Source organism: Lethenteron reissneri, chromosome 43, assembly GCF_015708825.2.
Source record: "Lethenteron reissneri isolate LAM-NWPU_2019-01 chromosome 43, ASM1570882v1, whole genome shotgun sequence".
NCBI lineage: Eukaryota > Metazoa > Chordata > Hyperoartia > Petromyzontiformes > Petromyzontidae > Lethenteron > Lethenteron reissneri.
The window spans coordinates 4,844,684-4,871,505 of record NC_083821.1 but is presented as its reverse complement, the minus strand read 5'-3'; the positions used below and the strand labels follow the sequence as shown (position 1 = coordinate 4,871,505).

Genomic DNA, 26,822 nt, shown 5'->3' with positions numbered 1-26,822 from the left:
TTAATATTCTTACAATATAAACACACCTTAAATAAACGTGAATATTCTTACATGCCCGCATGCCCAGCACCTAGCCTGGCACAACAGCTGCGGCCACATCGGACCGGGTCAACGTCAAAACGTCAAGCTCTTTGTGACGTCACACCCCAGTGCCGCACAAGTCACCGCGATGACGTTCACACGACGTCACGCCTCATGAATCGCGCTCCCCAACGTTCGAATGAGGTCATCGCGTCGCCGCAGCCGGTGACGTCAAATTCCCGGCAACGCTGACGGAGTCAATCGGAAGGCAAATCGTCAACATCGCGGTGACGCGTGACGTCATCGCGCGTTGGTTCCAGAGTTGACGTCACGCTCGGGCCTTCCCCCCACCTACACCGCGTGACGTCATCACGCGTCGGTTCCAGGGTGACGTCACGCCCGGGGCCTTCCCCCCACCTACACCGCGTGACGTCATCGCGCGTCGGTTCCAGGGTGACGTCACGCCCGGGGCCTTTCCCGCACCTTCACGGCCGCCGACGCCGCCGCCGCTGCTTCTTGTTACCGCTGCCTCCTCACGACTGAACCGCGGGAACAACAACAACAATAACAACAACAACAACAGCAGCAGCCCCCACAGAGAGCCATGCTGCCCGGCAGCAAGAAGGCCAAGGACGGGCCCAGGCTGCTGTCCGCGAGCTGCCCGGACGAGCGCTGCGGTGCCCGCCTGCTGCTGCCCGCGGCAGGAGGCACAGCGCAGTGCTCCGCCTGCGGCCGCAGCTTCGAGGTGGAGGCCGCCCGGGGCCCCGCGGGCCTCTCCCGCGAGGTTCGACACGCACAGCAGCAGCCGCAGCAGCAGATCCTTACACTCACTCACACTAACCACCATCCCCTCACGAAAGCGTCTCTTCCCCTCCACCCCCGCCATCTCTCTCTTCTCTTCTCTGCGAGTCTCCCGAATTACTCACGCGAGGTGCGACACGCGCTGCCCCCCCCACCTCTCGTGCCCCCACCACCTCTCGTGCCCCCCACCCACCTCTCGTGCCCCCCACCCACCTCTCGTGCCCCCCACCCACCTCTCGTGCCCCCCACCCACCTCTCGTGCCCCCCACCCACCTCTCGTGCCCCCCACCCACCTCTCGTGCCCCCCACCCACCTCTCGTGCCCCCCTCCCCCCCACCTATCGTGCCCCCCCCACCACCTCTCGTGCCCCCCCCGCCTCTCGTGCCCCCCCCCGCCTCTCGTGCCCCCCGCCTCTCGTGCCCCCCCACCTCGCGTGCCCCCCCCACCTCTCGTGCCCCCCCCACCTCTCGTGCCCCCCCCACCTCTCGTGCCCCCCCCCACCTCTCGTGCCCTCCCCCCCACCTCTCGTGCCCCCCCCCCCACCTCTCGTGCCCCCCCCCCCACCTCTCGTGCCCCCCTCAGTCGCTCAGTCTCTTCGCGTCTTCTCACGCATTGGGCTCGGCGTTAGAGCGGCCTCTCGCCCCCTTCCCCCCCCCACCTTAACCCCCCCCCACCTTAACCCCCCCCCCCCACCTTAACCCCCCCCCCACCTTGACCCTCCCCCCCCCCCACCTTGACCCTCACCCCCCCAACCTTAACCCCCCCCCACCGTAACCCCGGCTCTTGTGTGTGTGTGTGCCTTGAGCTCGGCTTCGGCACGTTCACTACACGTCGGGGTCCCGTGTGTGGGTGACGGTGTGGTGCGGGTGTGTGGGGGGTGATGGTGTGTGGGTGATGGTGTGGGGGGTGATGGTGTGGTGCGAGTGTGGGGGGTGATGGTGTGGTGCGGTTGTGTGGGTGATGGTGTGTGGGTGACGGTGTGGTGCGGGTGTGTGGGTGACGGTGTGGTGCGGGTGTGGGGGTGATGGTGTGGTGCGAGTGTGGGGGGTGATGGTGTGGTCCGGTTGTGTGGGTTATGGTGTGTGGGTGACGGTGTGGTGGCGGGTGTGTGGGTGACGGTGTGGTGCGGGTGTGGGGGTGACGGTGTGGTGTGGGTGTGTGGGTGATGGTGTGGTGCGAGTGTGTGGGTTATGGTGTGTGGGTGACGGTGTGGTGTGGGGGTGACGGTGTGGTGCGGGTGTGTGGGTGACGGTGTGGTGCGTGGGTGATGGTGTGGGTGTTTCCACCCTCTCCGTCTCCTGCAGAAGTCTCTCTCCACACACTCGCAGGGCGTGAGAGCGTCTTACGCGTCGAGGGCGTGAGACTTGTTATTGAGGTTTTGTTTCCGATGTGTGTGTGGGGGTGTGTGTGTGTGTGTATGCGCATACTCGCGTGTTTCCTGTGCGGTGCGTGAGAGGGCGGTACTCTTGTGTATTTCACAAACCCCGTACAGTACACACACACATATCTGTACTATAGATATGTATTCAGTGGAGCAAAACTATCCATAGCCCACCCCACCCCTCCACCGGTCAACCTGAACACGACCGACAATTTTTGTCCAGCTTTCACTCATCCAGAGTCGCGCCGATGTCGCCCAGCTGCCATTTGCCAACACTATCCACGCCGCAGATGTGTCACTCGCGCGCATTGCCCATCTCACGCACGCGTCGTGGGAGAATTGTCTTCAATGTGTGGAGGAGCAAACTGGGGGTGGGGGTCATTTAAGCCATGCCTAGTAGTCATGGGGGGAGGGGGGTTGAGGTTTCGTGTCAAGTCACCAAATGAAAATCATGTCCAGTGTCAGAATTGTTACTTAGACTGGAGGAATCCGATGAGCTATGAAGCGTTTTCACAGATGCCCAGTATGGGCGGGTCAGAAAGTAGCCATTGGATCCCACGTCAAGTAGCCATTGGAACCAATATCAAGGTAGCTATGGGGTCTTATATCTAATAGCCAATGGTACCCATGTCACGTTGCTAAGGGAGTTCATATCAAGTTACCAATGAGACAAATGTCAAGTAACCAAGATAGTTCTAACTTAAAATCTAAAGATTGCAAGTGCAAAATCCTTTTTGGCATTCTACTTGGCCCATCATTTCATTGGGGGTAAATAAAAGGAGCATTGTGTGAGACGTCAACAGTGTCTTGTGTTGTGAAAGATTTGCAATGGGAATGTAGAATTTTTCAAAGCTGGCTCTGGGCACCCAAATGAGATGCGTGGCCCCCCCCCCCCCCCCCCCGTGCTCGTTTGGTCGGTCACAATCTACTTGTTGACACTTTGATTTTCATTTTTCAAACTGTTTCCCTGCTCAAATGAGTTCTGGAAGGTGCTCGTGTCCCTTGGCAGCCTTGTGCCAGTATTGCACGTAACTCATGGGTATGGGAAATCATGAATTTTTCAGTTTGATAGGCTTGCTGGTTCACGATGTTTTGCCCATAACATTTCATGACAAGCGAGACAATGGTGTCTCGTTACATGATGAACTATGCTTATAACAACACGATCAATGCATCGTCTCGTTACTGTTCCTTCATATAATGTAGCATAATGTAGTGTCACTTAAATGTCTTGTTTGGGGACATCTCTAGCAACCCACGCTATTATTACAAAGCACCACAGCCCGTTCTAATATCACCCCACAATTATACCCTTACGTTGCATCACGTCAAGGTCTGCTTGATCTCAAGTGGATCCGAAGCACTTGTGTGGCAGTTTCATGGCATGTCATATATTCCCGTTCAAATGTGCATATAAACAGGGCAAAAGTGATGCGTTCATATTGAGAACTCTTCCTAAAGTTGATTGCTTTCTGGATTAACAAATCTACTCATCCAAAGTTGAGAGGGCATGCTTTTAAACAAACTGCCATATCACATTGCAATACAAACCATACGTATGATTTTCATTAATAATGACCTTTATATAGCCAGGAAAGCCTAATTGATTCCTCTTCTTGATAAGAGCCCTACATTATGAAGTTCAAATGTTTCCATTAGAGTTTGGCACGTGGAGCGAAACCAGAGTACTCAGAGAAGATCCATGCAAACGAAGGTATAACTCTTAACTGCTCCACACAGATTTAATAATCTATTGCTGTAATGTCATATCCTGGCCACTTCACAGTTCAAGTTTACTAAATGTGTTATTCACACGTAATATCCCATCCCAAGTACCAACCAGCTTAATGCTGTTTAGCTTCTAAGTTATGATGAGATTTGTCTCACTATGGTTGATTGGGTTGGATTTAAAAAAGGTGTGTTAACCTTTACATTGATTCCACATCCAGATTATTATAGTGAAGAAGTAGCTTGTTGGTCGTGGCCAGATGAATGTATGTGTTATTGTTTGTCTGTTGGAATGCGTACATGTGTTTTATGTGGGCTCGACTTGATTCAAACTTGCAATTAGGAGGAAAATTTAGTGAATATTTGTCAATGGATTGAGTCATGGTAAATGTGGCTTCATTCACAAACAAGAAATATTACATGGTTAGGAGAGGAAGTGAAATAATTGAATGCATAGTGTGGGTGGGAGGAAGTGATATGTACAGTTCTTCAGCATCAGAGTGCTTGTTTATGATGACTGTAACAAGAGTGGACAAACCGTGGCTTGCAGGTGACATGTGGCTCCCAGCCAGTTTAAGTGCATGCCACTTTATAGATACGCAGCCGATTTTTCACTTGTCAATTTCGGTTTGTTTAAAACAGCAAATCTCTTTGGAAGAGGGAGCAGCCCAGAGCACTTTCCCCCTGGGAGCTGAGCCAGCGATGACTACTCCCGAGGTGCTCCTGCAGATTTTAAAATTCGAAAACTCCACAGCCAAGCGGTCGTATGAACATTCCACACACGATCAACCCACGTGACCTACTCGGCACATGTCTTGTGCGACTCTCGGCCATATGAGGATTTTGGTTTGTGGCTCCTCGGGTGAGGTAGTTTGGTTGCCCCTCATATATAAGACGCGTTGGCGCTTCATAGACAAAACTTCAATGTTAACCATGGAAATAAAATTGTGATGAGGTGCGACATCGTGAGTGGTGACTGCACAATAGCACCATGCAGGCTCGGGTGTTAACGCTAGGTGACATCAGCATCTCTACTCGGGGTGTAACAATGCATAGATGAATATTGATTATGCTCGCACTGTATACATACACACACATCAACCTCATGCTATATACACCTGTAAGAATCGGTCTTTGTTCGACTAGTCTATGTTGTGTGCAGTGGATTGATGGTGGCTCCTTCCAACTTCTAGAGGCTACAACACACACCGCAGTGTTAATTAAAAGAGGAATTTACTCGTGAATAGAATTGTGAGCTCACATCATGGAGGTTAACACACCTAGTCTTTACGCGTATGAACCCTGACGTGACAAACTAGCTGAATGCATCTCTATACTGACAGTGGGTGTCATATGTCGAAGTCAAATATAAAAGGTGGATTAGAGAATCAGAATATTTAAAAGCTGCCCTTGATACTCTTTGGTTTTTTCGTAAAGTCACGTAGGTAAAAAATTAAAATAAATGAAATCACGACGTTTCGGGCGCAACACAAGCGTCCTTCTTCTGAAACGTCGTGATTTAATTTATTTTAATTTTTTACCTACGTGACTTTACCGAAAAAAACCAAAGAGTATGAATCCTTGCAGTCACGAAAACTTCAAATCTAGAATTATCTGCCCTTGGAATGCATTTAACTATATTTTATCCTGACCTTGGCTTTGTATGTCATAATTGTCTGACTTGTCCTTCATGAGGGAGCTATGATGCACTGAAGTACTCTAACATGGTTATGAATACTTTTGCTTTACTGCGGCTTGCCGGGCATCGATTGTTCCTCTTTGAAAGGCAGACCAAGTGCCAACCGTCTTAAATCGCTGTTGATGTGGAAAGAAAATGTCAACTACTCAATCAATGCTATTCGCGTATGTATAATTCAGTTTCTTTCCTTACATTTATCGATCTTCAAGGTGCACGTTGTCTAAATTGCTGTAAATGCGCCAATATCGTTAGAGCTCAGAAGTGCATTTGGGCCTGGTTAGCACTGAAATGGGTGACCACCGTGGCTTGCCAGGTGTAGTAGGTTGCGAGGTGGCCATAGTGTGGGAGTGGCAAGTATTACCTCCCCTGTTATGCTTTTGTGTTCTCTGGGTATCTCCGGTTTGCTACCACTTTAAAAAAAAAACACTCGTCAATAGAATGATCCAAGCATCCCAAGGTAGGGCCTGCCTATAAAACAGTCTTAAGACTCATTGAGTCTTTTCCTGGGTAAGTAATTGGTAATATTATTATATTCCTAGGAAGACGCATATTAAAAACACGTATTCATGTATCTGTATAAGCCATGAAAGATCAACTTCGTAATCTCACAACACTTTGTGCTTGTACCTTTTTCCTGCAGTGTCAACTTGTTAAGCCTGTTAGAAATTCTGACGTCGTGCCTAGTATGTGCGTTGTGTTTAAGTAGTCTTCCCTCCGTCATATAATTTTCAGGAAGGCATCAGTTGCAGGGTCCACCACACATTTGAAACCACTGGGGTTGACAGCATGGTGATGGGTGTTTTAACATTTGTATATTGTCGGGGGCCGCCAGTGGCCAGCGGGCGTTTTATTGAAGGACACTGGTCAAAAGTTATTGGCTTTCTGGGAGCTGAAGTTGTTCCCTTCACCAATGTGCAACACAGCAACATGTGTCCATGTGCCACCGAGCACACCAACACCTCACGAAAGGTAGTACATGTGAAAACCAAGGTTACATGTGCGTACACCACATGAATGCTTATTACCTATCCTGTATGTAGTTTTATTTGGTGTATTTATATTAAATGCTTCTTAGATAAGATTATTGAACATCATCCTCCATTCATTGTGTGTGGAGGATCTGACGTTTAGTACAGCTACTAGCCCTAATGCGTTGTTTAGTTTAATACATGTCTTAACCTCCACCACAGCCTGTGTGGAGAATATTATATTTAGTCCAGTTACCAAAACAGAGCTGGAACGGTTTGACTCCCTGCCGATGTGATATATTGTATCCAGTCTTGGTTTGCGATTCTACTGTGGAATCCAAAAGGTACTCCCAGTTATGGACAATGGAAATGTTGTTCATAATATGTGATGTTATGATATTCCACCCTCTCATCATCTCGTCTGGATTGAGAGGAGAGTACAGACTTAATATGTGCTTCCTGCTTTTGTAATGTCTTGTTGATACCTTCACCTTCTGTAAATTTTGTCTTTTTTTTGGTTACATTTTATTAATCTAATTCTGCGTCCATTACATTGTCTCCCTGTGCCATGTCGGTCCATGCAATGCTAAAATTAGAATATCATTAACGTTAGTTTTTGCATAGCCTAATAGTACATGTTTACGGCAAGCACTTGGCTTACGTATTGGTTTGGATCATATATCGATTTTCACCAATGCACAATTTCATTGTTCCAATTCTAATTAACATGCAGTGCCACTTCTGAAGTACTCCCTCATTATATCCTCAGGAAACCAGAGACCAGACCCTAATCCTCCCCTCGTCTTTATACCTTGATGTAATATTAAATGACGCGATCAACACCTGATGTATTAATTCTGTTTGGGCGGTGGTGGGGGGGGGGGGTATTATGAGAGTTATAATTTTCTAATTAGTTTTCACTTTTGACACGAATTTTCGAATGTTCGAGAAACCGTTTTCTGGCATTGCCAGGTGTCTGGAGTTTTTAAATCCTTTATATTAAGTTCACTTGCTTGCGCGCTTACGACCGTGTAAATCTTTCGGTCGTTTTTTAACCCACTTCCCGTGATCCAATCGAGCTGATATTTTTGCACACAGACTCGTTGTGCGTGACAATTTATTTTCGTGAAATTTTTTTTCGTAACTTTACACTTTTTAGGAAGAAAAAAAATTATATTTAATTACCAATTGCTTAATGGTGGCAGGCAATCATCTGACCCATAGGTGGCAGCCATCTCAAGCCAGAGGACGAGAGGACTCTAGCCGCCCGTTTCAAAGACCAATGTGGGCTGGGTTGTGGCCCATTGAACACGCATATAAAGGATTTATTGTGAAAAACTTTGTTTTTACGGGTAAATTTTTTATTCACCCAATCTGTATATAGTCTGGCTCAGTGGCAATCCAGTGGGTTGACTGGATTGCCACTGAGAAGCATTCGAGTCACCTTATATGGGCTTGCCCTGCACATGCTTTTTTGGTATGGATCACATGAGTGAATTATGGCTGCGCTGTGTGTGCGTATGTTCCTTCCCCGGCGGAGATGCGCTTGCGTAAGAAGAGCTAATTTTGTGTTTAATCTCAGACTGTATATGCTAGAAGAAGCTTGCAACAGATCTCTGCAAAAAAAAAAAACATTGACTTTATAACAAGCTACAATACAGTTCTAATCTTTAAGCAGGTGGTCTCCAATTGATGAATGTGTGAATACAAATCCTGGTCAAGTGTTGTCTTGGATCACCACCAACATCATCCTTCTGAAGATGGTAAAATGAGCACCACCTGCTGTTGAGGCTTACACCCCACTCGCATAGAAGTCAACAGTGGCTGTCCCAGGGATAGATTTCGGAATGTAGACTTTGCTCCACTTGTTCATCTCCACCAATGGAGATGAGCACCACTCATTGAGCATTTGAGAATGGAGGCACGGTTAATTTTTCACCCTCATCGTTATCATCATCATCAATTTTAGACTGTGTTCATCACATTCTCTTTTTCCACTTACCAACATCGATACTATTCAATTAATGAACAAAAAACCAAGGGTCATAATTATAATAAAAAAAACAGCAATCATTGTAACCAACGGTTTAGGCTTTTGATCGGACTTTTTTTTTTGTTTTTCACTCCATTTGTGAACACTGTCAGCGATTGACAAACAAACAGAAATAAAGGGCCAGGCATCATCATCATCATATTCAACAACATCTTTTCCACCAAGCTCCAGTATTACGGCGTTGTGTTCTTCACATTTTTTCTGTATATGCAAATTCGGAGAATGACTCAAATAAGCAAATATGAATGGCCAGTCATCATCATTCATAGGGTTGCTATGATATTGTTGTTCATGATTATTTATGAATGTTTATTTCAGGATGATGATGATTTCTACATCAGTTTCCCATCACCGTTTATTTAATTGTAAATATTTTTGTATCATTTTTGTGCTTTGCGGGATTACCAGTCATAATAAAGATGACTTAAAACGTTATTCAACTGCAGTTCACTAAATATCTTGTAACCATAAGTATTTGATCATCGCATCTCGACAATCTACAATGCTTATGGTACACATGCTATTAATAAAGCATTAAACGACTAAGTAATTACAGTGGCTCCTAAAATTAGTATGTCATATAACCACAGTGCCATCAGTTACTCTGAGAGACATTTAGAAAAAAAAGACAAATGGCCGATGGAATTTAATTTTGAACTTACAAGCATGATGCTTTAGTTATTCAATTATTTTGTGTAAGAAACTACAATATTGCAATCATAAAATATATGACAATCCCGATAGTGATATTTTGCAGAACAGCCGATACAGTTATCGTGGATTTTATATCGTACGATAAAGCGTAGTACTCTATCTCTATACCGTCGCTGCACCGTTAATTTGTCGTGGCCACCTTCGAGAGGCGACTCGCAATGAACACTCAGTGCCGCTCTCGCTCCACAGCAGGTCACCCTTCAGAACCTCCTCCGCAACTTCCTGCTGACGGGCGGCAGCGGCACGGGCGGACTGGGCGGCAGGAAGCCCATCGCCCCGCTCGCCCGCGTCGACGGCCTCTGCAACTACCAGTGCAAGCTGCTGTCGCCCATCCTGACGGTGCACGGCATGGACCGCGCGACGGGGCGCGCGCGCCTGCTCAGCGACATGGGCCAGGGCAGCACGTTCGACTGCGCCGTGCTCGGCGACCGCGGCTTCCGGATCGAGGCGGAGAACCTGGCCGTGGAGGGATACGGCAGGGACCGCTCCGGCAGCATGGTGTACCTACGTGTGCGTTGTCTCCCCCCCCCCCCCCACGGCCGCCAACACCGTCGCCCCCACCTCGACATCCTCGTAGTTTTCCGCAAGCGTGTGCCTCGTGTTAATGCTCGGACAGAGGTCGCAACTGGGTACCCGATACCCGTACCCTACCCGATAACCGGCTACCCGTACCCGGCCGGGTACGGGTACGGGTAGCCGTTTGAGACCCTGGTGCGGTCGGGTACGGGTAGGCCGTGAGTCACTGGTGAGTAACTGTTTGTCACTCATTTCCCAACATCTTGTCTCTTCTCACAATTCAAGTTCCTAGAATCAACCCACCCGCGCCTGCAACATGGCTTCATCCCAGAGGTTGCAATCAGGTACCCGATACCCGTACCCTACTCGGCCGGGTATGGGTAGGGTACGGGTACGGCCGGGTACGGGTACGGGTACCCGTTTGCGACCCTGGTGCGGCAGGGTACGGGTAAGGAATCAAAACCCGTTTGCGACCTCTGTGCTCTAAGTACGAGTACTTGGATGATATTGGTCTGGAAAGTCGATAGGCTGTTGAACTAAGATACAGAACTGAGTTCTGCTTCTATATGACTTAATCCATAATGCTTCCCAATAACGCTTGACTTTACAATGAAATGTTTTTTTAGCATTGATCAGGGCCCCATAGTTTAGATGTTTGCTCTTGTCAATAATAAATTGCAACCGAGAAGCGTTTGTTTAGCAAATCTGACTATCCATGAGACCCAGAAGGTTGAAACCGATCCAGAGTTTTCTTGCTTAAACAAATGCTGTTGGATAATGTTGGTCTAATAAGGCAATAAATAAAACTGTTGGATGAAGTATGTTTTGATTTAAACGTGGAGACACAGAAGGGAGTTGTGCTTGTGTAAAGTAGGAGCGTGCTCATTGTAGATGTTAACCATGTAATGATTTACCTCCCTCTGGGAATTCGATAAATCATCATGGTGAGAGTTTCCGTGTACCTTCTGAGTATACTTTCTAAGAGTGTACCCCCTCCCCCTCCCTTGCAGGAGACTCTTCGTTTGATCGCTGTTGCTAACGGGGACGAGGAGCGGCTGGTGCCCATCCACGCGGAGATGGACGGACACTGCCTGGTGCACGCAGTGTCACGTGCACTCGTCGGCTGGGAGCTCTTCTGGCACGCGCTCCGGCAGAACCTCAAGGTGAGCGTGCTGCTCTTAATTGTTTCCTCTTCTCTCTTTTCTTATCCTGTTCCAATTGTGCTGTCGGAATCTTCACCCCCCCCCCACTCTGAAGGCAAACAATACATTTCATATTTTTGCATCTTCAGAAATATGCAATCGAGAGTTGGCGCATCCCCAGCTCTCTCAGCCTCCCACTTCCAGCCCCCCCTACCCCCCTCCCTTGCCCCGCCCCCCTCTCTTACCTATATAACCTCTTACCACGGCATCTCTCTCCCACTGCAGCAAAACATTTTCTTGCTGTGGTTTTCCCACCTGATTATGATTGCTTGTGTTGCAATCGAAACGTCGTGATTAAATGTATTTTATTTTATACCTGCGTGACTTTACCGAAAGAACCAAAGAGTATGACTGTAGATTGATACCTTCATGGCGTTATCGCCTGTGACACCACGATGGGATGTGATGCCTCCGACAGGCGCACTTCAGGGACAACCTGGAGCGCTACAAGGAGCTGTTCCGCGAGTTTGTGGACATGTGCGAGTGGCAGGACATCGTGAGCGAGTGCGACCCGGCGTTTGTTCCGCCCGAGGGAGTGCCTCTGGGCCTGCGCAATATCCATATTTTTGGACTCGCAAACGTGTTGCGACGGCCGATACTTCTGCTCGACTCCTGGGAGGGCATGCAGAGCCCCGGGGACTACTCTGCCACCTTCCTGCCCGGTAATGCGCGCTTGCACAACGGCAACAACCACAACAGCCCACCGTGCGCCGCCAAGCGACGGTGATGTCACCGCAGTGCTTGTGCCAGGCTAGGCACACTTTGAGGCCACGTACAGTGCCGAAGGCTTGTTGGCAGAAGCTCACGGGACAGATGCAGGTGTTATGGATTAACTAACTGGCTAAGATGGTTGATGCTCCACATGTGCTCTGCACTAAACTAAACTTTGAACTAAATAATTTTTCTTTTACCAGATAACACCCACTGAGCTATATAGCTCTTTTTCAGAAGTTGCCTGGCCACAAATGATAGCTCAACGAAGTGGCTTATCACGTGGAAATTTATGGCATGTTTTTAAACGTGGAGGGGAAAAACTGGAGGACCCGGAGAAAAATCCACGCGACCACGGGGAGAACACGCAACCTCCACATATACAGGCGTCAGGGTCTGGATCGAACCTACAACCGCCTGGCGAGGTAGTTAACATCTCACCACCGTGATACACTGTCCCAGCTAGTTGTGTTTTAGCTGCCCGGCACTGTTAGTTGTGAGCATCGCTGCAATGCCAGCCTGCTTCTGGAGGGCAGTGGCATTATCTACGGGCCCCAGTGTCAAATGCAACGTTTTGAACATTAATTAATGGGAGATTGTATCTTTGTTCCTTTTATCATTATTAAAGTAGAAGGATTCATGATAAAAAATATATATATTGGCTTTTCGACGTATGTCCTAGCCTATTAAATGAACACAATCCCTAACTTCTCATCTTGATACACCAATGCTTGCTCTGACATACATTCCACATGTGGATGTCAGTGGTTACATTAACTTTAATCCCTACTATAAACAATAACACTAGCTTCTGCTTGAGCAGGGATTTTGCAAACACTGCAGTGTTGTGTCTACCGCAGAAAGGTACCTTACTCAAAGATCAAAACTTAAGACTCAACTTCTCATGACTCATAAAGCAAGTGCTGTTGACGAGCACCAGTTGAGACTGGCATGGCACAAGACCGCTTGGTTTGGCTCGGACAATGCCCGTCGACATTTAGTTACACCCTTTTACCAGATTCTCATTTAAGGAGCGGTCAGCTTAACCCTAAGGGAGGTGTGAGGTAGGTTTGGATACCCCGTGTCGCTGGTTTCGCCAGTTGCCTTTAAACCCCAGGTCACTAGGGTCTTGTCAACTGGTTCAGAGTGTGGTGCATTAACTACCACACAATTACTCTTCACAATACGCACACAGCTCAAAGATCACACGGTCTGTAGTCATGCAGACTCCTCGGGCAAGCGCTGTTAGTGAGCACCTATACTAAGGCACGAAAATTCATGAAACTATTTACACATCGTTGTATTTAAGCTTTGGACCCAGGTTACTGGGTTCAGAGTACAGTGCTGTAACCACTGCTCCACCAACACCCATCACAAGCCCATATATGCACATACGATAAAGGCATTTAAAAAAATTATTTTATGCTTATTCTATTATCTCTGTTAGATATTCTTTTCTGCCATTCTAGCCATAGTTGTCATATCCATGCCTGTTCCTAACCCACAGCTTATACCCTAGCCAATATTTATGTAGTTCAGTCACTTCCTCATCACTATTTTTATTGCTACTACCGTGGTCTTATTAACTTTATTTCTGGATACTTCCACCCATGTCAATGATGTGGTCTGACATACGTACTGTTTTGTTTTGTCTATGCTATGTTTAACTTTAATGTTTCAGGACGAAACATTCTCTTTTTATAGCACAGCTTTAAAGCATACTTTCCATTCCCTCATTTGCCAAGTTTCTATAACCTTGCTTAATTTAAGGTGTTACAGGAGTTTGGGCCTGTGTTTATCACCTTCCAATAAAAAAAACTCCCCCTCCTCCGACCTCAACCCTCCACTCTTCCGTCGTCATACCTCCCTCCCCCCTCTCGTCGTCCAGGCCTCGTCGAAGAGCGGCTGTGCCGTGGCCACGACGGCCGGCTGAACGAGCCGCTGTGCGTGGCGTGGAGCAGCGCCGACCGCAACCACTACATCCCGCTCGTGGGCGTGCTGGGCCGCCCGCCGCCCCGCCTGCCGGGCCTCGTCGTGCCCAAGGCGTGGGGCGTGCCGCAGGCCCTGCTGCGCCGCTACGTCGACTTCGACGAGGACGGCTCGTGCACCGTGGGCGGCAGCCGCCCTCTCCGGGGTCGCTACGTGCGTCGCCTCGTCGCCGCCATGGAGGAGGTGTACGCCAAGCGGCACGGAGGCCTCTGCCCGTCGCTCGTGGCCGACGCACGCCACTACGTGTACCGGCGGCCCGACGAGGCGGACGTGGCAGGAGCGACGGCGCTGGCGCTGCGCGAGCGCCGCCTCTACCGTTGCCTGTCGTGCGAGGCGCTGCTGGAGTTCGACGTCCCCGCGGAGTGGCTGGCGCCCGGCGGGCGGCTGTACGAGCTGGCGCGACGCTCGCACGGGCTGCTGCGCACCGACCGCTCCTACAGCTTTCCGCATTTCGGCGTCGTGTGCTCGTACGTGGACGGGGAGGGGGAGGGCGGCGGCTGCCTGGAAGCCGACTACGGCGAGAGCGAGCTGCCGCGCTGCGCCTGGTGCGGGGCCAGTGCCGTGCGCAAGGTGGTGTCGGGCGACGGTGCGGTGCTCTACAAGAACGGCGACCGCACGCGGACGACTTCCGGGGGCGGCACCGGCAGCGTGGGCCGCTGCGACTGCGGCTTCAAACACTTCTGGGACGGCGGCGAGTACGACAGGCTGCCTGAGGAGCTGCCCGTGACTCTGGAGTGGGGCGGAAGCACGGTGCACGAGATCGTCTACTGGTTCCAGCATGAGAGTGACGCGTCGCTGAACAGCAACGCCTACGCGGAGGCGACCAAGCTCGTGGCCAAGCACTTTCCCGGCGAGTTCGGCAGCGAGCTGCTCGTGCAGAAGGTTGTCAATGCCATCCTGCGGCAGACCGCCAAGAGGAACGCTGACGGGCAGCGGCGGCAGCCCGTGTCGCTGAGCGATGGTGGTGGTCAACGCAGCTGCGGGGCGGTGGGCGATGTCGGAGTGGAACGGACTGAGGATGGGCAGCCCGAGGAGGGCAGCATGGCCGTCAGCTGCGAGAGCCCTAGAGTGCAAGCGGATGCGGAGCAAGCACCGCCATCCAAGATCATCCTGACGGGGCCTAAGGGGCGGACGCTGCACCGGGAGGAGCTGACGATGAGCCAAGCGGAGCAGGACGTGGCCAGGAGGATATCGGACAAGGCTCCCTCCGCTCAGCGCAAAGCTACTGACCGTATCAAGCAGCAGCAGCAACAGCAGCAACAGCAGCAGAATCATCAGCAGCAAAAAGGCAAGGAGATTAAGGAGCCATTGCCCACGGAGGTCACGACCACGGCGGCGCTGGACGAAGCTCCTCATGGCGGTGCGAGTTCCGGAAAGACGGCGGTCCGCCCGGAACCGGAGAAGAAAATCCGGGCGGCCACGGCGGACGGGAGACAAGCGACGCTCACGCTGCTTCCCAGCACCACGTTCGCCGAGCTGCGCGCCAGCGTGGAGCGGGAGTTCGGCATCCCCGTGACGGAGCAGCGCATCCGGTGAGACTCCCAGCGAGGCGGCATTCAGCTTGAGGAGCACAGATTAAGGAAGTGATGGGCATTCTTTGACTGCCTAAGTATCATTCATAGAATACCGGTTTATTTCACGGGTGTTTAAAGATTCAAGGGATTCTAAATTTGAAGCTTTCGTGACTGCAAGGATTCATATTCTTAGGTTTTTTCGGTAAAGTCACGTAAAGTCATCGTGACTTTACCAAAAAAACCTAAGAATATTCAAGGGATTCCAAGCATTGCTAAAATGTCACGCTAACCCAGTTGGAAACTTTTTTGAGGGAATAGAAATTTTAACATGGCAATCTGCATCTGAGTGGTGATTCCTGCAGGTGGTGAAATTGTGAGATAAAGTGAATCAACGCCTTAAATGCGCTGGAGCTCATTGCATCTCGATAGATAACTGGGGTTGAGCCTGATTCGTAAGTGGATGGGTGACCACCAGTGCTTGACAAATGATATAGCTGTGAGGCTGTGAAGAGGGCCAGGAGCTGAAGGTGGTGAGTGTCACTCTCTTATGTGTGGTAGGTTTATTTAAAAAATGCATATATCATGAACACAAACTGGAAGACGTCTATGAAGGCAATACAAATGACAAGCCAACATCCTCTTGAGCTGAATAACAATACGCCAGGTAAAGCGGTGCTCACCTGTTAACCATGGCAAAGGATGATGGGTTGTGCAGAACTGTGAACTACCAAACCTTATGCCCTGTGAGCTGGCCAGTGGATGGCAGTATAGCAAGTGGGTTCATAAAAGCCATCCGTGCAGAACTTTACATGCCGAACCATTCGCATGCGTATATGCGCTCAGGATACTCCAGTTTCCTCCCACGTGACAGGTGCTCATTCGTGGAAATCATCAGACATCCCTCATGCAGAACGCCGGGTAAATAATTCTTAACGCGGAAGCGTGATGTTTTTGCAGGAATACACTCGCCAAAAAATGATGACGTTTCCCCACTCCCCCCCCTCCCCAATCCGTAACTGACCGCAGATTCGGTTTCCCGCCCCGCGAGCTGAGCGCGCCGGCTCCGGGCGACGAGGACAGGCCGCTGCCGCTGCAGCACGGCGAACGCATCTCCGTGGAGTCCCTCGCGCCGGCGGGAGACTCGCAGGGCCCCCGGGGCGGCCCCGTCGGGCAGCCCGAGCGGCGCGACCTCACCGCGGGCGGGGGCCCCGCTCGTCCGCCCTCGCCGGCCGGCAGGGCCAGGCCGGCTGCGTCGGCCGATGAGCTCGACGATCAGGAAAACATCGACCTGGAAATGTCGTCGTTGCACCTCCTCGTCACCCTCACCGGTGAGCTCCTGCGAGTTTTGCGGCGGCCACCAAAAGTGATAAGGCAAACGAAAGTGAAAAGGGTGGACAAGGCGAAGGGCCAGTGAGATCGTGAAGTTACGGGTCAGGCTTTGTTCTGATTAACGAGTATGGTAAGGAGTAGGACTGGCAACTGGGTCTGGTTGTCTTGTATGGTTATTTAGTTAGGACTTGCGGTAGGAATAGGGTCTGCTTGGCTAGTTTGGTTATGAGTAGGACTGGTGTCTCTTCTGCCAGTGCGGTTGGGGTTACGAGTTTGGTTGGCTGATGTATTCAGTTGTTTCGAGTCAGGGGTCAGGATAGTGTCTGGTTGACTAGTTTTGTTCGGGTTATGAATTTGGCAGGACACAAGACTTAGAAAGGTGATGATGGCTGATGGACGAGACTGGTGATGTAATGTCAGCCAAAGGAGAGAACACGCTTCATGGAGAGACTAGATCAGTGCATGTTCAGGAGCGATGTCGATTGTGGCATTACAAGACCATTATGGATGGTGATGGCATGGCGAGGACTTCATCACACGTGTGAGAGATCATTCTTGATTTGAAGCTTTAGTGACTGCAGGAATCCATACACTCTGGTTCTTTCGGTAAAGGCACGTAGATTGAAAACATAATAAAAGAACACGACGTTTCGGTCGCAACACAAGCGTCCGTCATCACCTAATGTCCGTCATCACCTGATGACGGACGCTTGTGTTGCGACCGAAACGTCTACGTGACTTTACCGCAAGAACCAGAGAGTGTGTGGGAGATCATGATTGAGGATGATGATTAATAGGAGTAGTGTCTGGTTGGCAAATGTGGTTGCTCATCAGGCTATGGTTGAAGTTAGTGGGTAGGGTCTGTTTGGCTAATGTGGTTAGAATAAGACGTGAGACTAGTGTTTGGTTGATGTGCTTTGGGTAGGGTGTTGGATATAGCTCACGTTTGATTGGCTAGTGTGACCATGGTTTTACGTCTACCTGTTTTATTTTCAAATGGGGCTGATGTGGTTTGGTTTGCTGTGTGCTCTGCCCTCTTGCTGTTTATTGAACCCCAGCCATTCCCAAGTATGTCATTCTCACATTCTCACTTTCCTTTATTTTTTCACTTCTGGTGTGTGCGGTACTTTGTAGATGAACCCTGTGGTCATGAACTCAGCGTCACTCCTTCTTTGCTGCTGAAACTCTTCCCCACCCCGGTCATCCACACTGCCGACTCCCCCTACCTCTGCACACAGTCTTTCATTCTATCCTCCCCCTCCAAAAAAACACATTTTAGTATTTAAATTGCCGAACATGGTTGGCGGGACATGTGCATTTACTCAATAATTGTTCTGCTCTTGCTGCTGCTGCTGCGGTTGCTGCTTTGTTTTACAGGGCAGGACATGTGGTCGTACGTGAAGAAGATGCCTTACCTCTTTCAGCAAGGAGGGGTTTTCTACAAGAAAGTGCGGAATGACATTGGTGCGTGCCCCGGTTGCCTGTGGCTGTTGTGCAGTCACGCACTGCAGTGGGAACGTGAATGTATAAGCTTAGTGATGAAACAAAGATGCTATTAGAATCTGAATATTTATACTGGAGGAATATGATTTGATTGAATGCTATTTTTCACAGATCTCCAGTAGGGGTGGGTAAGAACGATACAACAACAAACAATACAAAAAACATGATAGTAGTGCAGAATACAAGAAAGGTAAACAAATCACCCAAATACATACAAATAAAACTAAACCATCCCCATCCTACCAGGCAAAGTGGCAATGTTATGGTTAGTGGAGTGTGCCGTGAATCTGGTGACATAGTTGGATTCCCAGCCAGGGTTGATGTCAGTGGAAAATGATTTCTGAACTGATCCCCGGACCCCCGCACCCTCGGCAAACCAACACTGACCAGTGTAGTGAAGTATGGTCAAACAATCCTTATGCAGGATACGGCATGAGGAGGCCTTTATCTGGCAGTGCATTAACAAAGGGCTACTCATGTTTTTCAGGGGTATCCCTAGCAACTGCGAAATCATGCCCTTTTTAATGATTTTCAAAGAAATTTGAAAGCATTAATGCATTATGTTTGTCTGTAACATGGATTCCCGATGACTTTCGTAAAAGATGAGCCAAAATGAATTACACTTTAGCATAAAGGTGCGTCGTTGTTATGGACCTGCCCTTTAGAAAACCAGACAAATCCAATGCACCGTTTATTTGAATTCAATTAAAATCGATTCAGCGGTTGTGCTTTGATTAATTTGGCTGCCGTGCAACTCGAAAGGTAACATTTATTTTCGCTAATTAAACACCTCCGAGGACAAATGCACCCTGGGAATTCACACGTGCGTACGGGTTTTATTCCTCCCTTTTGGGGGCGGGAGTATGATGGACCCTTGACGCGAGCGGCGATAATGGCAACAGGGCTGGTCGATGGCAAGCACGTGACGCTGCCGGAGCTGCCGGGGCGGACCCTCGTGTACAACGGCGACGCCGACCGCCTGGAGCTATGCCTGGAGCCCGGCGGCCACTTCCCCGTGGGGCCCGAGCTGGATCGTGACGTCGCGGCCGCCCTGGAGACTCGAGCGCGCCACGACCGCACGCCCACGTGGAGCAGGCACGTTGCGCACCCCTCTGCGTACCGCAGAGGTCGCAATCGGGTACCCGATACCCGTACCCTACCCGATAACCAGCTACCCGTACCCGGCCGGGTATCGGGTACGGGTACCCGTTTGCGACCCTGGTGCGGCCGGGTACGGGTACGAGTAGGCCGTGAGTCACTGTTGAGTAACCGTTTGTCACTCATTTCCCAACGTCTTGTCTCTTCTCACAATTCAAGTTTCTAGAATCAACCCACCCGCGCCTGCAACATGGCTTCATCCCAGAGGTCGGTACCGATACCCGTACCCTACCCGATACCCGGCTACCCGTACCCGGCCGGGTATCAGGTACAGGTACCCGTTTGCGACCTGGGTACGGGTATGGGTAAGGAATCAAAACCCGTTTGCGACCTCTGGCGTGCCGCAACACATGGGGCACGATTGAGCGACGCGATTGACGATGCCCGGTTCTCACCCATTTGCTCCAGTGACTCGCTGGCTCGCTCACCGGCGGTCAGTCACCTTATTATCTTATTACTCTTCTTTTGCTACTAACATGGTTACTTTTCTCGTGTACTTCGCTCGTTGATTCTTCCACCGATGTTGAGGGCTCGGTCTACCGGGCTATTTCATCTTGTCCTCACCACACTGTAGGTCACAACAACACATTCACCCACTTATCACGCACCCACTTGCTCACCCATTCACTAACCCTCTCATTCACCCACCCACTCATCCACCCACTCACCAAACTGCAGGCACTTTCTGCTTCTTTGCTCGCACGATTTGATTTCAGAAAACGCTGAAGCAGACAATACCGCAAAAATACTGATACGAATTTGCGTGCAAGGTGGGAAGGCATAGACCTACATCATGACCTAGCAACATCATATGGAACTACATTTCTACGTGCAATCTGGTTTCCTTCCACACGGACAAATTATCACAAAGGAATTGACACGATAAATGTTATCAGCCGATAATGTGACACTCGCAGTGCCAGCTATTGTCTTCAAAGTCTTAACACCGCCTCCTCAAACCCCAATCTGTCCCACCCTCTGTCCACCACCGTGCAACTTCCTGTCACGAACCCTCAGGAGTCGCGAGGGTAGCCCTTCGCATCACGGAGGACAGGGCGGCGGGAGTAGCGGCGGCGGCGGCATGAAGCTTGGCAGCGGCGGAGCCATCGTTCGCCGCTCAGAGCAGCAGCACAACGTGCATGCGTTCCACGGCAAGGGGCACAGCCTGGTGTCGGGACCGGCGCATTCTCCCCCAGAGCGGTCGGGCACGATGCACCAAGCGTCCGGCGCGTCGTCGCCCAGAGCGACCGGCAGTGGGGGGGGCCCCTCATCCTCGTCATCGTCACCCGCGCGAGGTTTGTTTGGGACGATGCCGGGTGGCACGGGATGCTAATATTGTGGCGGACCACGGAGCAGAAGCCGGCACGTCTGAGACTCTCGGTATTAATTCAGGCATCGGCTCTTATTAAAAACTTGACTCTCAGGTGTCGCGATTGATGATCAAAACACAATCATGAGTCACTGTACAATATAAAATATACGTTGCTATTTGTTTAATTATGCCTTTATCCATCTGTGAGGACCAAACATTTTGGTTTGATTGACATGTAACGAACACTTTATCCGGATAAAAATGATAATTCTCTAATGCAGGGGAGATATCACCGCTTTCCGTATATACTTTGTTACATGATATGAAGCTGATCTACCACAATTGCAGTAAGGTTATGAAACGACAGCAAGAGGTATTGCTGAATTAATTCCACGCTTTTGTATTTTGTGTTTGTCGTTCAGCCCCAAGGGAGTCGGAGGGGCGCGCGGTCCGGGTCGGCCCAGGGTTCACAACGCACCACACCGACGCGACCTCACAAGCGGACGGTAGCGCCACGACCGGCAGCTCCATCTCCCAGGCCGCCATCGGGGAGCAGCGACAGCGCCTGCTCGAGATGGTCTCCGCGATCCAGGCGTCGGTAGAGAAGCACATGATGAACAGGGACGAGCAAATTCCACCGGGCTCTCGGCGGTCACCCTCTCCTCATTCTCCGGCCCAGGCTAGCGTGACCGGCGCTCCCCTCGGCAACAGCAGCGGCGGCGGTGGCGGCACGAGCGTGCGGCAGGAGCGCACGGAGCGAAAATCGGGAAACCTCGCCCAGCCGGAAGTTCTCAACAAACTGTCGGAGCCTTTGGGAAAAGCAGCCACTCAAGTTGGTGAAGATGAGGACGACCACGACGATAACGACGACGAAGTTACTGAGGTTGAAAGCGATGGTAAAGGTTGCAGCGACGGGCGAGACGGCGAAAGTTCGCTCGCCGGCGTGGCGGTGGAGACTCCGATGGAGGTGATGGACCCTCACCCGGCGGTGGCGGTGGCAGAGGAGGAGGAGGAGGTGGTGACAAGACCCAGGCAGACAGATCGGAAGATGGAGGCGGATGAGGAACCGGAAGAGATGGAGAGCCAGGAAGCAGGCAGTGCCGCTGTGCCAACGCACATGGAATTCACGTAAAAACGGAACACAAGCGAGCGACACGCATTATATATCTCTCTACTATACATATGCTATATATATGGAAAACAAAATTACAGCGCACGAGTGTGTGAGGTGGCTGTTGTGTTGGATGCTGTTAACAAGCGTGTATAGTGCAGTGAGTGCCTTCTGCATGACTTTAATCTTCCCGAGAATCTTGAGGATCAGAACCTTGCAGCTGGATAGCCATAGACTTCGATGCATTTTCATAATTTCCGAACGAGGCTTAAATACCAAGACGAGACTAGACCCGTCGCTGCTTGACTGACCGCTTCACTACCATTAAATCTCATTTAAATTTTGTAAATTAAGTGTTATTTTGGTTTACATAAATAAACTTGTATTTTTTTTTTTCATTACGTTTCTTTTTCCCCGATTGGTTTACTTTTGAATCACTAACTTATTTTGAGCTCTATCGTCCGATTTAGGAACTTGCACGGAGAAGTTGCTATTCGTTACGTTCCCGGCACTGCAGTGTGTTGGCGTGTCTCGTCATTTGGTGAGTTACAGGGTATGTGCGATTATCCCCCCCCCACCCTCCCATGCCTCCTCCCCAATCCTTCCCCCCATTCCTGCGCTTTGAATGCAAACGTTGCGGATGTTGCACATTATTTAAACGATCCTAAGTGCGCACTTTCACCCAAGCTTGCGTTGTGGTGCTCCGGACACTGTGCGCGATCTCTCCCGACATTGTTTTCTGCCGATTGCTTCACGTTTGTGGCCACGCGGGTTCTCACATGATGCAAGTTTGAACAGCCTCGGCCAGCTTTCACGACGCAGGTTCTGGGATGAGACGTTGCAATCGGAAGGTTACCCGTGAATTCATCATCATAGCCATCGACCTTTATAAATGGCACCTTGGTAACGTGTTGGAATTGAATTGCACACGCACGCTGATGCTATTCACTAAATCCGTTTTTTTTTGCCAAATCGCGAAGTTTCTTCTCGTCTTCCATTTACAGTGCTGAGCTTGGTGGTGGAAATTACACATCCCTATGTCAGGGGCAAGTCTATCCATAGGTCAACCACTCCGGATTTACCCTCCACATTTAGAAACATGCCTTTAGAATAATTGGCTGCTATAAATTTCCACGTGATGAGCCACTTCGTTGAGCTATCATTTGTGGCCAGGTCACGTCTGAAAAAGCTTTCTAGCTCAGTGGGCTTCACCTCGACAAAACAATGTTGTTTTTACTGTTGACTTCATCACTAAGTGCATAGCTATTGTTTTGATCCTGGGAGGACGATGGGCTGAGCCAACTGCTCACTAAGATTTGAACTCACAACCTTCCGATTGCAAGCCACTCGTATTTCCGCATGGCCATCTGGCCAACTTCACTGAGCAAATTTGGTAACCAAAACCATTTTCAATATTAGTTGTACGTTGGCTGAGAGAAGTAATAGCTTCCACCCTTGTGGCATGCCTCGTAATCATGGTCCAATTTGGACCTGCCAAAAGAAAATCTGCTTGCGTTAAACTGGCTTGGCCGTGCGAACCCCAAAAATGCCAAAATGTGTTGGTGTGCGACTTATTCTAACGAGTGTAATAAAGCGGACCTAAATGGAATAGCATATAATAAAATTGAATAACTGTAATTGCATACTTCTAGCACTTAATATTGCTGTTAAGGTGTTTTTGCTATTTACACTGAGTCATGCTCATCTGGGACAAGCGACTTCCACCTAGCCACATGACAAACCGGTGCAATGCATAGTCATGTGCTTTTTTTTTCCACATACGGGCTCTGGGATTTTTATTTTTGTGGACGTGCGACTTCCTGTCGAACTTACCTTTTTTAAACGCTAAAATAATTCCCCAGACACTTTCCCCATTGTCATTAACGAGTAAATGTTTAAGGCTCAAGTATTTGTAGCTTCCGGAAACATTTTGGTGTCTTAAGTTCAGAACATTATATTAAATACTTCCCAAACAGTTTATTGCGTGACTTCTGTGCCCATAAAAAAAACAACACTCAATGAAATGGGGGATAAGCACCAAGCAGTGAAATAATAACGATTGAGTTATGAAATATTAGCATGGTAAGACACATGTCCATCGTGAAACAAAAGCAACGTTTTGCAATTGATGCAGGGTCGATGTGGCTAACTGTGATTGCTGCTTGTCTGAGAGTAGATTTAAGCCGGTGTTGGTACGTGAAAATGAAGGCCATCAGTCTCGCCAACATTTCAGGCACTCATTTTCAAGGCACCTCCCAAAAGATTTCCTCATTTGTGTCATTAAAAAAGTCCCATTTTCCCCCCTGGTCCACCCATGACAACACTTTTCACGTCTTCCAACCTTTTTGTGCGCCAGATTTTGCAAAGGTACCTTTAATTTTGGTCGACCTGATGAGACACATTTGCATGAACCGCAGGAAAATTTTCTTTTCTCGTGAACTGGAGTGGCTGATCGCAAATCCAAGTGCCACCCAAGTGTTTATTTTTTGGTGCCTTCCAGAAGAGGGAGCCATTCATAAGGATAAACCTGGAGGATTTTTTCATTTCGCTGCCACATAGGCAAAAGTGACAAAGTTGTTCATGGCACAGCGTGGCAGATTTTTTTTAAAAGAGTGTACGGGACCGGTGGCATCGCGCGCACGCTGACTTGTGGAATACGATCGCTGGCACGAACTCGGCTTAAATAGAGTCGTGGGTGGTGGACACATTCAGTCTTCTGTGACATTAAAACTAAAAAAACAATGCTCACGGATGCGACGATGCTTTACTCCTTGCTGGCTCCTTGTGCGCTCCTTGTGTGTGATTTCAAAAGGCATGGTGTTTTCACAGCTACGCTTGTGCTTTGTCGGTGATTCTCCAATGTACTGTATCTCACTGTACTGTATATGCAATAAGAGGGTACATTTACCCCTTACTAAAATCTGAAACGTTTGCGTGGGAGAGTGCTGAAATTACTTTGCCTGGCGAGGAAATGTAAAAAATGCAGTGATATAACATTGTCTGTAAAAGTGATCATTTATTTGCAAAATGCACTGGGTTATTAATTTGAAACGATCAGAATACACACTGGTTTATCGGTGCCCGCAAGCAGCATTTGGCTGTATGACCAGATTGGTTCTATGTGAGATGCATGTTGTAACTTTCTCCGTTTGTCCACAGAATCTGTTTTACTAAGTGTGTACATAAATTATGCCCTGCCAAGATTTGTTCAAGGCTTTGTGATTAAGGATTAGTATTGAACTGTCCGAACTTAAAGTCCATTAACACGTGATACCATATGTAGCAAAGGCAACTTCATTGGGTCTACTATTAAGCGATGCAAACAATAAGCTTTTATTACATTGCTAAATAAGCAATGGATTCAATGCAATATATCTGTACATTTTGGCATTGAGAGCATCTGCATTAAAAGCAAATCTAGCATTGGAGGTGCACATTTGGTTTAAATCGAGAAAAGATCACCTTAGTTTCAGGTTGTTTTATATAAATGTTAACACAGCCATATAAGTGTGTTCAATATAAATATATGTTCTGTGCTGCATTATCATCACTGCACCTTCCAGTTCTATGGTATTTAAACACCATGAAACGCAGCTCCATTCCACCCTGGTGGTGCACTCATCCACTTGCTGGTGCTGCTTAAAAAGGGGACCTCCCCTCCTCATCCCCTCCTCCCCCCATCAAACAAAAATAAAACCAAGAGGCTCTCATCTTGTAGCGGCACACTTTGGTGCTGTGTGCCACAGGCAGCCCCATACGAATTGGACGCTGCTTTAATCGAAGGCTTCTTCACAGTTGCAGTCGGCAATGCCTTTGTTGTACCACTTCACACGCTATGAAATACTTTATTCCACTCATGTGAGTTTTTGATATTCACATCGCAGTTCCATGGGAAGGTGCTGGAAAGGGGGCGCCTGTACATGTAAACACTATTTAAGTGGTCGAAAACGCCTTGATATGTAGAGGACCGCGGAACTTCGAGGAGGAGGTGAATTTGGCGCTGGCTCGCCATGTGGCTGCTGCCTTTCCCGCTCGTCTGCGGTTCCTCGTCACGCCTCTGAGTCTTTCTCTCTCTCTCCCTTTGAAAGCAACGAGCAAATTTCTGTGCGGCAACGCGTTACAAGTTGAAATTATGATGATGATATTTACAAAATCATGCGGGCCTAAAACATTAATATTGCACGGCAGGGTCCTGCGTAGGTTTTTGTTTTGCAACGTGACTAATACGTGACAATTACGAAAGTGATGAAAATGGCTTGAAATGGGTATGAAATAAAGCGTCACCACATAGTTACAACATTCAGGCACAACAAAAAAGTTGGTATATAATTTTGAATCATGTAATAAGACTTTTAATGGCTCCTTAAATACCTGAGCTTTTGGAGTTATAATTAACACAGTACACTATGTTCTCTGGATTGTAAGGCAACACAAACCTTGTACCGGTGTCAAATCCTAGTCGTACACACGCCTGGATTTTGCGACGTAACCCCTACTTTTGTTTTAAAATATGGATGGGGTGTGGAGGGTGTGTATCTTATAATCCGAAGAATATCGTACATTTTAACTTGTCAATGAAATGGAACCCCCACCCGCGCAGCGGCGCACAAGCAACCTGGGTATGCGCGTGTGCGCGCGCATACAAGATGAGAGAGCTATTGGTGTTTGTTAGTTGTGTCTAATCGTGGATCGGAGGAGCGTGGAAGACAATTCATCTTGGCCGTTATAACGCGGAGCAAATCTTCCGCTTGTGCCAAGACGCCAGCACGAAAAGGTCTCAACGCAAAGTAAAAATCATCACGATCCCTTGTCCGCCTTCCAATGTCGGTGTCAGGCTTTTTCAACCCCGCGGTTTTCACGTCCCGCATTCGGCGAGAAAATGTGCGGTTCAAGCAATTTGACATTTGAGTGAAGGTCACTGGTAACAATTTCAGCCCCGTGGCGTGGTGCATTGTAGGATTAAAAAAACAACAACGTGTCATGAATTCGCAACCCAAATGATGAATAGCTGTAATATTGTACAGACACGCCGAGGCCGTGTTCCCTGGATTTTTCGATACGAGTTTGATGGTTCATTAATGAGAGAAAATAAAACAGGAATTATTAGGATTA

The 26,822-nt window shown here is 49.1% G+C and overlaps 1 protein-coding gene across 2 annotated transcripts; it reads left to right on the top strand.

Annotated features, from left to right (window-relative positions):
• Window positions 1-515: 515 nt before the first annotated feature.
• On the top strand, window positions 516-24,913 carry VCPIP1 (valosin containing protein interacting protein 1). Of its 2 annotated transcripts, none has more exons than XM_061569650.1 (10): window positions 516-805; window positions 9,558-9,875; window positions 10,892-11,044; window positions 11,502-11,745; window positions 13,683-15,315; window positions 16,324-16,625; window positions 18,004-18,090; window positions 19,032-19,224; window positions 20,305-20,582; window positions 21,022-24,913. In XM_061569650.1, the coding sequence occupies exons 1-10, from the start codon at window positions 626-628 to the stop codon at window positions 21,729-21,731; spliced, it is 4,098 nt and encodes a 1,365-aa protein (XP_061425634.1). In that variant the 5' UTR covers window positions 516-625; the 3' UTR covers window positions 21,732-24,913. The 2 variants fall into 2 exon arrangements, with proteins under 2 accessions (XP_061425634.1, XP_061425633.1); XM_061569649.1 differs by having other exon boundaries at window positions 9,555-9,875.
• The last annotated feature ends 1,909 nt before the right edge of the window (window positions 24,914-26,822 follow it).

Excerpts from the sequence above, each read along its gene's own strand:
- VCPIP1 (XM_061569649.1), top strand. The coding sequence starts at position 626 with ATGCTGCCCGGCAGCAAGAAGGCCAAGGACGGGCCCAGGCTGCTGTCC. Across the intron at positions 11,045-11,501 it reads CGCTCCGGCAGAACCTCAAG|GCGCACTTCAGGGACAACCT; the intron begins GTGAGCGTGCTG and ends TGCCTCCGACAG. Across the intron at positions 18,091-19,031 it reads GAAAGTGCGGAATGACATTG|GGCTGGTCGATGGCAAGCAC; the intron begins GTGCGTGCCCCG and ends TAATGGCAACAG.